We start from the raw sequence: 12,512 nt of genomic DNA on the forward strand, positions 1-12,512 counted from the left end.
ATTATAGATCTATTTTATATATCACTGTCATTAAATATTCAAACTAGAAGTCAGGTGTGTAAAATAATTATAGTGTTCACTTTGTTTAGTTTAAAATTAATTTATTAATCATAATTCTAATGATGTATGGCTACTTTTTTTATTTTATTAATAATTTATTGTATTATACTTTGTATAGGATTAAATGTACTACTAGTTTTGGAGTGGGATTGGAGGCTAGGAGATTTTTATTATCTTTGGTATTATATTTAACGATGTTATTAGATTTGGATGTTATTAGTTAAATTTGAGATATTTATCTTTGCTTATTAGATTTGGATATGTTGTGATTGAATTTGAAAACTTATTGAACTTGGTTTTGATACGTATCGTTTGTATTATATGTTATGTTGTTTGTGAATATGTGGATTTGTGAATGAGTTTTGATATATGTATCATTTGTGTTGTAAATGTGTTGGATTAAATGTTATGTTGTTTATTTTATGAATGTGAATGTGGTGTGAGAATCCTTGTTTGTGACAGTGTGATGTTGTTTCTCTAAATATAAAGGGGAAAATGGGAAGGTTTTGTCAAAATTTTAATGAATGTAGTGATGAATATTTAAATTTCTGTCACTAATTAGAGATAGATATTTAATATTCTCTGATTAGCGAGTGAACATTAAATATATGTGATTAATATAATTAATGATACCGTTATAGTTTCCGTCGTCAATATTAGCGACGGGATTAAAATTTTCGTTGCTAAAGCTACGACAAAATAGTAATTCAGTTTATGAATTTAACTACGGAATTTTAATTCCGTCGTTAGATAGTGACAAAATTAAATTATCCATCATCAAATTTAGCGACGGAATTAAATCAGTCACTAATTTTAGTGACAGAATGTTAATATTTATCGCTAATTTTAATGATGAAAAATTTAATTTCATCGTTACTTAGTGACAGAACTAAAATTTCATCATTTAATAATGTCAACGACCAATTTTATGGCGACGGAATTAATGGATCGCTATTCTCAAATAGTGACCAATTAACGGTCGATTATTCCATAGTTAATTGACTTTTTTTCTTAGAGTGTTTGGTGCGCATTCTGCCGTTTGCAAGCTGTCAAATGATGAATTGATGTTTTGGCATGATATATGACTTTCATATGACGCCAGACCTCACTACCTTGTTGCTTCTAGGTTTGAAGATTAATTGTGCTACTGGGGTTATTGTGCAACTGAAGAGTGTCAAGTTGTCATCTACGGATCTGCGATTCGATCCATAATTACGATGTAAATGCATTTATAAATATTTTTTATCCTTCAAATGAGATGCACAACTACAAAATCTTAAGCTTTTGGGCCGTCGTCTGTCGCGAGAATTTCTTGATTTATTCTAATGATCGATAAAAATTTTCTATAGAATTAAATTGGTCATCCTAAATTTGATATTAATTGGTTCAATATTTTTTTTTTTTCTAGATTTGCAGAAATCGTAGAAAACAGCCGCTCCTCGTGGTGGCTGCTCGAACCAACTGTCCAGCAAGGCACCTTGCTGGGCAGTATGCGTCTATTTGGATGAGTCATAGATTTAGGCTAGGCTTGGATCCAATTCAAGCAACCAAATGTGTGGGCCGTAAGGCACGAATCTTGGTATATATATTGTTTGTAACGGTAAGGAACGACTTGTGATAGTTTGTGTCAAGCTTAGCTCAGAACCGCATATAAACGTGTTCAAGCAATTTGATTATTCATTGATTTAATTTATTATGTTATATTATTCACTTTCTGTTAATAATAATTATGTATAACGGCACAATTTATTATTCATAATAATACATTATATATATATATATATATATATATATATATATATATATATATATATATATATATATATATATATATATATATATATATTGATTATTATGTTATTATAAAAAACAGTTAATCGCTGATTCTGATGTTAATAAAATAAAATACGTTATATAAATTTTTAAACCATAATTAAATTTAGAGTTGTTGTGCAAGCTAGTGCGCCAAAAATCCAACGATCAATTTAGAGTTGTTGGGCTGAAAATTTTGAAGCTGACTTAAATTATTTAGTAAGGCGAGGCAAGTCAATTCAACGGGATCAATCTAAACTAATGACTCTAACAAAATTCCCTAATAGTTTATAAACAATCACTATTAAATAATTAAATATTAGATATTTATAAGATTTACGGATCGTATAAAGATATATAATGATAAATAAGAACAAATATTTTTTTCCAAATGTAATTATATATTAAATTGGTTACAGAATTTAGCGGCAATGCATTGGTTTGGACAGGAAATGCATTGGTTTACGATTCAAAAAAATAATAATAACAAGTCGATTGATTAGAGAATTACTAGGAACTAATTAACAGAATCAAAATTTGTTAAACACGCTCTATATAAACGATCAATCCCTCCTCCGACTCTTCTTAATTCTGCAATAATATTCCCTTAATTGCCATCTCTCTAGCTCCTCTTCTTGATGGCGTCGTCTTCGGCCTTGATGAGCAATGCAGTTGTGGACGCTGTTGCAATGGAGGTTTCGGCCGGTTGGGAAGCCACCGCAAACGGCTATGTAATTCGCATGGAGGCGAGAGTGGTGACACGGCGTTCCCGGTACACACTCCCACCCGAATTGATCATGCACTTTTCCCTTCGGACGATTTCTCCTAACACCCATGCCGTTGAGCACGCCCACTTCACCATCCAGCCACACTATATCCTTGATGAGGCCGCTTGGGACGACGAGACGCGGCGGATGCTCTCCCATGTGGCGGCAGATCACGTGCGCACCATCGACCTTGATCTTCTTTTGTTAGCTTTTCGAAGATACACTAGAGCGGTGAACGATCGTTTTCCGATCATGCAATTATCCACGATGGAGTTCTTCTCTCAGATTGTGATTCCTCCTAGGGTGGCTCATTCCATTTTCACCCCGCTCTATTACTTGGAACAACAATATTTCTCCCAGGGTGACCACATCGACGTTGAGCCCGTCAGAGGGCTCACGCCGCGGGCACCTGCAGCGCTGGTGGAGGGGCTTCAAGAGAAGATCGTAGAAGAGCCCGGCGTATGCTCAATTTGTTTGGATGACTTCAATATAATGACTCGTGTTTTGGAGATGCCGTGCCGTCATATATTTCACAATGATTGCTTGAGGGAGTGGCTGACACGGAGTAATACCTGTCCCCTCTGCAGATTCACACTCCCTAACATGCAGAGTAGTGCCGTGACTGAGATTGATTCGTGAGTGGTTGAGAATCGTTGTTGCCGTTGCACCGTAGCCAGAGGCTAGAAAAGCAATTCGTTAATTCATTCATTGGTTATTTTTATTTTTTACTTTGATATTATATAGTTTCTGGTATCTTGGATTGATGCGAACAGTGATTGATTCTATATATATGAATGAGATTTCAGGTACATTTGTTAGTATTGTTAGATGACAATTAATATTGTTTTTAGAAAATTAAAATTGAAAATTGAAAATAAAGAAAGAGCTTTCTTCCCTAACAAGTTAATAAGCGTTCATCCCTTTGCCTTAATCTGCTGGCCTTCTAATTAAACATAACACAAAGCTGCGAAAAGTTGGGTAAATTTAGGGTGCTGCATTGTTTACTTGCACCAAAAAAATGTGCAAATTTAGGGTTTCCATTAGAGTGTATTTGGTGTCTGTTTTATATCAAAATGGTGTAAAAGAGTATCAATTAAAGATGGTCTTGGCTTTTCAAAGAACATGGCATGAGAAAAGTAGTGTGTACATCCAACCCTTAATTTATATATATCCTGAATGCCCCCTCATTTTCAAAAAACATGACCCAAAATTAAAACAACATCCCTCATTTTCCGTATCATTAGAAGAAGTTTCCTCTTTCAAAATTTATCAAAAAGCATTTCATATGTAATTTAATACTCACAATATCTCTTTGTAATTTATCGTGAAACACCTTGGAATAAGTTTGATCAAAATTGTATTAAGATGGAATACTTACGGTTAATCTTGTTGATACTTTAGTGGTAGATTGTCATATAAGAACAGGTATCGAATCCTAAAAAATAATCCCTTAAAAAATAAAATTCCTCCTACTTAGAGAGGTCATCGCTCGATTACCATGATTTAATCCCTTATCTTATTATGAGACCGACAATGGATTATTATGAGACCGACAATGGATGAGTGAGTCATTTTTTATCGCACAAAGAGATAATTTGAATATCAAATTTAATAAAATTTAAAAGATCGCCCTTTTAATGATATGGATCGATAAAAAAAAAAGAAAATGACCATCAAAAACCTACTTATCCACACACACATACCCCCCTTAATATCCTAGTCTACCAAAAGATTCATGGAAGTATAACTCAAGTTAATTAGCTTTTCAAAGAACATGGCATGAGAAAATAGTATGCACATCCAACCCTTAATTTACATATATTCTAAAAGTCCCCCTCATTTGATCACCAACATCCTCCATTGCCGTGGAGTATGAATCTGTTGATGCCGCAGAAGATCTCGTCGGGGAAGGGGACTTCACCTTCTCCTTCTTCTTCTTGGGCCTTTTAGGTGCCCTCGGCAGCTCTGGACATGGATGCTCTGGCACTGTACCAGGAGGATCTGCTGCTGCAGCAGGTTGAAGCCCCCTCTGCTCAAAATCTGTGGATCAGAAATGCTTTACAAACCCGAAAGTAAAAAAACACATGCAGAGGAGAACTTCTCGAGGTACCTAGGGAAGCCCAGGAGTTGCTTGTGGAATCGAGATGACTGAAAGAACCAGAGGCGAAGTAGTCAGGTGAGGCCTTGTAGTTATTCATCTGAAGAAAAAAAAAAATTAAAAATCACATGAACAGAGGAAAAAAGGAAGGATTTTTGTTGGATAGATTTGATCTTCAGTACCCAAGATGGGGAGGTTCCATGCAGGTTGTCGAAGCCAACATGAGCGACATGCTTCACATCTGTTGGGAACCCTATTTCCATCTCATGCTCCTTCTGAGCTGAACCTGAATGTAGGGTTCATTGTTCTGGAAGAAAGAAAGAAAGAAAGAAAGAAAGAGAAATAGGTGATCTGAAAGAGTTCCTACCAAAGAGGTGTTTGATTCCTTTGAAGAGCCCCTTCATCTTGATTGCAAGGGAACTTGAATGGAACTGCAGACCACTTTCTTTGATTCGGGGAAGAAGGTTCTGCAACCCAAATGCTGCATCAAAATCCTGTTTTTGGCCCCGCAGAGAGGAAGAGGAAGGGGATGGATCAAAAGGAAGAGATATGAAGGTGCAAGTGCATATATTATTGTCCAGGAGGCCAACAAATGCATAAAAAAACAGCTGGTGGAAATGACTTACTGTTGAATATATTAAATGAAGAAGAGAACAGAAAGGGGCACAACGTCTTGTTGACTACGTTTTATCCACTAAAGTAGTGCTAAAGATTTGGTACGTGGTACTTTGTATTGATGTTTAATCATCGTTTGTTGAAACTAATGTTTCATCGTGGATATCATGGATAATAATCTCCTTCTAGCTCAACAATTTAAAGTTTTTTAAGCCGTTAATAAGATATTTAAGGGTTGAATTTCAATTACGGTACACTTAGAGATTTTTCTTAAATAAGATGACAACTTTAACAACATTAATTGGCCACTTGAATAGGTCTCCATAAGTACTTCTCGATTTATCCTGATGGTTGATGAAAAATTTTCGTATGATCGGATCGGTCACTTCCAGGATTATTCGGTTTGAATAACTGGATAATTGAATTATCAAAAAAAAAGTTTAGGGCTATGTACCTCCACTAACATAGTCGAGTTGGTATTTAAATAGCAGTTTGTCATAAGAGAACAAAAATTAAATCTCTGGGGGAACAATCCCCTCAAGAATAAAATCCTTCCCATCTAAAGAGTCGTCGCTCAGTCACCGTGATTTATCTCCCTTCCAAATGTCTTGGGATAAGCATGGAGAGGCGTTTATGGTAAAACATTAATTTTTAACCAATTAGTGTGTGAATAACAAATCACATGGATTGATTACCTGACTTAATTTGGATCGTCGAATTAAAATGGATAAATTAGATTCATCCCAATGAGAAGGCATAAGTGCCCTTTCAAATGACTCAATCTCAACCATTGATTTCAAAATGAAGGCATCCAAATGAAGAGGCATGGAATATGGTGTCCTTGGGGGCGGGGGTGCTAGGGACAAGCGTATTCACCTTTTGTTATAATGGTGTCTTTGGGAAGCGATGCGATCTAGATTATCCAATTCAAGTTAGATGAATGAGATATAATTGATCCAAAAGTTCTTCTATCCCTTCATTTGGTATAAATAAGATCTCTCATTTCTCATTTCATTCATTCCATTCAAATCAAAGCAAGTATTGCATTCCATACTTGCATTTTAAAAAATTCGAGAAGTTTCTTCGATTCAGATGTCTTGTGATTTTCAGTGCTGCTAACGCAAGATAAAGTCATATTTTGGGAGACAATTGTCATGTTCTGTGAGCATTGTGTGTGGAGCAAATTCATTTTAAAGAGATAGAGTTCAACTATAACCTTGACTTCACCAAAATTATGTTATACCATTATTCTACCCACGCTCAGGTTGCACAACCACCAGAACCAACACGTGCATCACCTTTGCCACAAGTTAGGGCTATGGTGCTCCCACAGGTATACCCGAGTTAGAACTCAGTAGTAGATTGTTATAAGAGAGTAGAGATCAAGTTTTAGGGGAATAATTCTCTAGGAATAAATTGGGACTGACTCCCTAGGCAACAAGCATTTGAATCTCATCCAAGATACATTACACCTGAGAAATCCGAATTACTTATGACACTAGGCCATCTATCAAAATTCATCTACGCTTCTCGATTTATCCTGATCGATGAAAAACTTTTATGGGGTCGGACCTATCACCTTCAGGGTTAATCAAATTATAAGAATTGGATATTTAAATTATCAAAACAAAGTTTAGTCTATGTGACTTACTCCACACCAACCGGTACGAGACACATGACATGCCAATGCTCCTTGTGGTTTAGCTTGGGTTCTTGAATACTCAATACATTTGAAGTGCTACCTTAGTCTCTAAAGTGCTCGGTAGCATGAGCACTTTAATTTCTTCAATTTCTTTAGTGTTCGGCAGCCCAAGTGACTTAGAATAATTCGAGCCGAATTCGAATTTAAGTATTTCAAACTATAATTTAATTATGTTCGAATTAAAATCGAACTCGAGTTTGAATTTTATTTTGAATCGAGCTCTAAAATTATTTATATTTTCAACTTTTGGGTCGAATTCAAATATCATATATATTTTTTAAACTCGAATTTAAATATCTTCATATTATTCGACTCGATTCAATTTATTTATACCTTATAGACTAACTAAGGAATCGAAGAGATTTTAACTATTACCGACAAGTCAACCCTAGATTATATCGTGCAAATAATATGTTATGATTTGAAGAAATAACATATGCCAAAACAAAGAACTTGAAGTACTCTGAAAAAGTGCATGGTCACATATTGCAAAACTACTTCATCCCAAATACTTGAAGGTTCAAGCATTTATATTGTTGAAGATATCAATGAACTTTGGAAATCTTTTAGATCTTGAAGCACAATGATTACCATATTGATCCTAGAACATGCCCTGCTGATTCACTACCAGATACAAGTTTTTAAACAACATGAATACTCTAGTATGATAATAATAATAATAATGATGATGTTGGTGCAAACAACTAGCAGACATCTGTATGTCTCCCACTTAAATACATACATTATTATACAGCAAACAAAGATCTGTAGATGTTGTCTCAGATCAGAATGAACTCAGATTATAGAGTTTGTTGGTTGGATCCACGTTGCGAGAGTGACACTTTTGGAAAATGTATAGGGATCTTCTTTTATTTTATGGCAATGTTGCTATCTTATATTTTTTATTTATGCTCGTTCAATAGTCAACTTAATTTGATTAAGTGTAAGTCAACTAAGTCAATAATCATTGGTTGGTCGATCGATGAAGTCGACCCAATTTGACTAGATGAGATAGCCAACTCAACGTGGCTCTTTGGATTTTAACTTCTTTTCCTATTTTATTTTATATAAAGAGAGGAGTTTTAGTCTACACATCTATATGTGTGTGATTCCGTGGATGACTAAATGAACTCGAGATACTTGAAAGTCAGTCAGGGTACCCAATCCATTTTCGGGCCCTTGGATCACTTTCGAGAGCCCCGGGTTCATTCAATCGCCCACAGAGTCATGTCCGGACGGATATGCAAACTAACAAATTTCTATATATATAGTTTCTCTTCTTTTCTCTTCTCTTTTCTTCTCTTCTCTCTAGGGTTGTAAACAAATCAAGCTGATATTCAAGTTTGTTTGATATGGTAGTCGACTCATGCCAAATCAAGCTTAAAATAAATCAAGTCATTGAAATAATTATTCAAACTTGGATTGGTTTCTTTATTATGAGCTTGAACTTTAGTTGAGTTCAAGCTTGGCTTGAACTCAGTTTATTTAGATGTCATCGAGCTCGTAATTCAAGTTTATTTGAACTTTTATATTTTAGTTTGGTTTGGTTGATTATTGAATTTGATAATATAAATCTATTTTTTTTAAAAGTTAAGTTTTATTGATGAACATTATTTATGAACGTTATTCTCGAATATTATTCTTATTCATAAATATTGTTGTCCCCATGGGATGCTCAGTTGGCTAAAGGGTAGCAACTTTGCTACAATGGTATAAGGGATTAATTCCCAACCAGCACATATCCTCGAGGAAAAAAACTCCTCCCACCCTCTAGCCACTTGGTGGTGATTGGCTATAAACTACCTATGTGATTTACTTCTTTCATATAACCTGGAAATGAGCTGTGAGAGAAGTCTGAGGTACGTGAGCATAATCATCTTTTAGTATAATTATTCACGAATATTGTTCATTAACATTAACGAACTGAACACGTATCTGTTGAAACTTTTTTATTTAATTTAACAAGTTGTTCAAATTTATTTATTTAATTAATCTTATGTGTATTGAATGAACATAAATAAAATTTCATCAAATTGAATACCAAACTTATTTATGAGTTCATTTATGACCCTACTCTTTTGTATAACCTATTTAAGATTCTTCTGAGCTCTCCACTCCCAAATTAGTTCTTGAACTCTCTGCTTCAAGCTCAATTCCTTGAATTTTTCGCTCCGAGCTCAATTCCCTAAGCAATATATTTCAACCTAGTTCCTTGAGATCTCTGTAATAGCAAAAGGTAGAATACATCATCCCAGCAGGAGAGTTTTTTTTTTGACTTTGTCGAAATTAGAATTCTTATTTTATGATAGTAATTTTGTCCATTCTAACTAATTCAATCATGTCCAGAGAGTTCGTTGAGCTCTCTATCTCTTACTATAGTAAGTTATGTTGAAATTAATGACTAACAATGACTGAACGGTTCATATTAATATAGGCAATTAGAATTAATAACGTGACGACTAAGATTAATAGTAGCGACTGAAATTAATGATCGAACGGCCAAACAATTCCTAATTTTTAAGAGATTATGATCATATAAAAAGACATTTCAGTTAACAATTATTATTTTTAGAGTGATTTCACTTTTTTTTTAAGCGGAGCCTATTTCAATTAAAAATATTATTTCTAATATAAAAAAAACTGATTTTTACAAGTAAAGTTTTGAACAAATAGAATTTTATAAATATGTTCCATAAATTAAAATTATAAAGTATAATATTAATAATATGTTAAATAGAAATATTTTTTTAAAAAATTAAATATCAATAAATGAAAACTTTTTTTCGACGTATTTTCAAATTCTTAAAATAATTTGAATAAATAAATAATAAACTAATTATAGTAAAAATGATTATGCACATCATAGGTATCACTTATAATCTTTTATCCTCCCCATATCCTCAAATGACCTATTTCTTTACCCCCGATTTGAAATATAAATTAAGAGTATTCATATCAGTTTCTCTATAATATCTCTAAAATTTAGAATAAATCATCTACTTTATTAAATTTAAACAATCATTTTTCACTACACACTATATAGCTATTCTAAAATTTTCATTTTTTTTATTATTACTTTTTGTCTCTTCCACTTTTTTTTAAATTATTTTTTCTATCTTCCTTGGTATGTGATATCTAATTTTCATTATCAATAATTTTCATTATCGATAGCTAGCTGATGTAAAAAAAATTTCACTCAAATTATAAAATTTAAAATAAATTTTATTTTCAGGAAAACTAGAAGTTTCCCTTCCCTTACTCTGTCCGAGTGGAGGTTAAAAGGGAAGAGAAAAGAACTCAAGGAAATAGATGAGGAATAAGGGAGGATAAAAATCCTCCGTCCCTCTCCTCAACCCCTTCCTTCACCTTAGGAAGTTAACCTCCTCTCATAAGTGGTTGGGTGGGAGGAGATAAATAATTAACTAAGAAGAAAGATAGAGTAACCTCCCCTCTTTGCCTGCATTCATTAACAGACTTTGGTTCATGATCCTTGTCATCTTTCACAATATTATATGCAATATGATACTTAAAAATATCATCGGTGTCAATTACATTTTGATTCAATCTATTTCTAGTCATAACATAATTTATAGAGATCTCTTAATTATCATGTACATGAGATTCTTCTGGAATCATATTATCAATGATTAGAGACTCTTTCAGAGTTATTACTTTCTCATTTTGAGCCTTTGATTCTTTTCTTTTATGAGAACATTTATCTTTAGAACTAATAGATCTACTAGTTTCACTTGTAGGTTAGGCTTTTTTGCAATTTTAGGTTGTCCTTCGGGGACATCAGTAATTGGAGCATTAGCAGCTGCAATACATGATTTTGTCATTTTCTTTGGGTCAGTAAATGCATCTAGTATTTGATTGACTAAATTTTATAAGTGAATAATCTTTTGAACACTTTGCTTTGTTAAGGATCAAAATGAGATAATAATAGTTCAAGCTAGATAATTGCCTTTTACAACTGTTTATTTTTCCCTTTTAATACTGGGAATGTTATTTCATTAAATTGACAATTGATAAGGCATGCTGTAAATAAATCTCTTGTCAATTGTTTTTGATATTTAATAATAGATGGAGATTCAAATCCAACATAAATTCCCAACCTTCTTCGAGGACCCATCTTAGTACGTTGTGGTGGAGCAATGGGCATGTAAACCGCACATCCAAAAATTCTTAGATGAGAAATATTTGGTTCCTGACCATTAACTAATTGTAAAGGGGAAACCTCATAATAACTCGAAGGGTATGATGCGGATTAGTGTAGCTATATGTAAAATAGTATGCCCCCAAGTAGAAATTGGAACTTTTGTCTTCATTAGCAAAGGTCTTGCAATTAATTGAAGATGTTTTATCAATAACTCTGTGAGGTCATTTTGTGTGTAATGAACATATGCTACTGTATGTTCAATATTTATTCCAATGGACATGCAATAATCATTAAAAGCATGAAAAGTAAATTCTCCAGCATTATCGAGACAAATGACTTTAATTGAATAATTCGAAAAATGAGTTCATAATCGAATAATTTGTGCAAGGAACCTTACAAATACTTGATTACAAGTCGATAATAAACACACTTATGACCATCTTATTGATGTGACAATTAATATCATAAAATATCTAAATGGTCCACATGGACATGGTGGGTGTATGGGCTTGCATATATCACCTTGAATTCGTTCTAAAAATGTTAAGGACTCTATCTTAATTTTAGTTATTGATGACCTTATTATTAACTTCCCTTGTGAGCAAGCAGCGTATGAAATTTCATTAGGAAGTCAAATATTTTGATTTTTCAATGAATGCTTATATGAATTCTTAATGATTCGCCACATCGTTATAGATTCAAGATACCCCAATTGAAGTCCCCTCGAGACATATAGTTGGCTAGTGCATGATGATATTGGCATCATGAGGTATAGGGTTAAATCCTGGCTAGTAGTTAGATGTCTGTCCTCCCTCATGTACTATTCAACTGTCCAAGACTAATAATCACTTATGATTTGCTTTTTCTGTGTTGTTCTAGGGACGAGCTGACTGAGGCACTGGGAGACAGCGGAATTTGTCATCAGGATGCCCTAATCGATCATGCCATGCGGTGAAATTATTTTGTTCAACAAACTTCTGCTTTGCAAGGGCATATACTTCAATGATACATATATTTGTATAGTGTAACTCAGATGATACTGCAGTTAATTTTTCTAATATAATTTTCTTACCCAAGACAATATTTGTTATAATTAAATATTATGTATTATCTTCATTTGCAATCTCAACATGATATTCATTTCGACGAATATCTTTAAAACTCCATTTATTTATCTGAGACTTGAGGGAATATAAAACGTTATTGATAAAGATTTTTTATTTCTTTGAGTAAAAGGATGTTATCTCTTCAACCTTCAATCATTTTTATACTACCACATATAGTATGCACACTTGTATC

General features: G+C 33.5%; 1 protein-coding gene across 1 annotated transcript; it reads right to left on the reverse strand.

Annotated features, from left to right (window-relative positions):
* Positions 1-4,446: 4,446 nt before the first annotated feature.
* Positions 4,447-5,000, reverse strand: LOC122048578 (CRIB domain-containing protein RIC10-like). Its single transcript, XM_042610131.1, has 3 exons — positions 4,920-5,000; positions 4,750-4,837; positions 4,447-4,679 (listed from the first exon to the last, which is right to left on the reverse strand). The coding sequence occupies exons 1-3, from the start codon at positions 4,998-5,000 to the stop codon at positions 4,447-4,449; spliced, it is 402 nt and encodes a 133-aa protein (XP_042466065.1).
* Positions 5,001-12,512: the final 7,512 nt, after the last annotated feature.

Source organism: Zingiber officinale, chromosome 2B (assembly GCF_018446385.1).
Source record: "Zingiber officinale cultivar Zhangliang chromosome 2B, Zo_v1.1, whole genome shotgun sequence".
In the NCBI taxonomy this organism is placed as follows: Eukaryota; Viridiplantae; Streptophyta; class Magnoliopsida; order Zingiberales; family Zingiberaceae; genus Zingiber; species Zingiber officinale.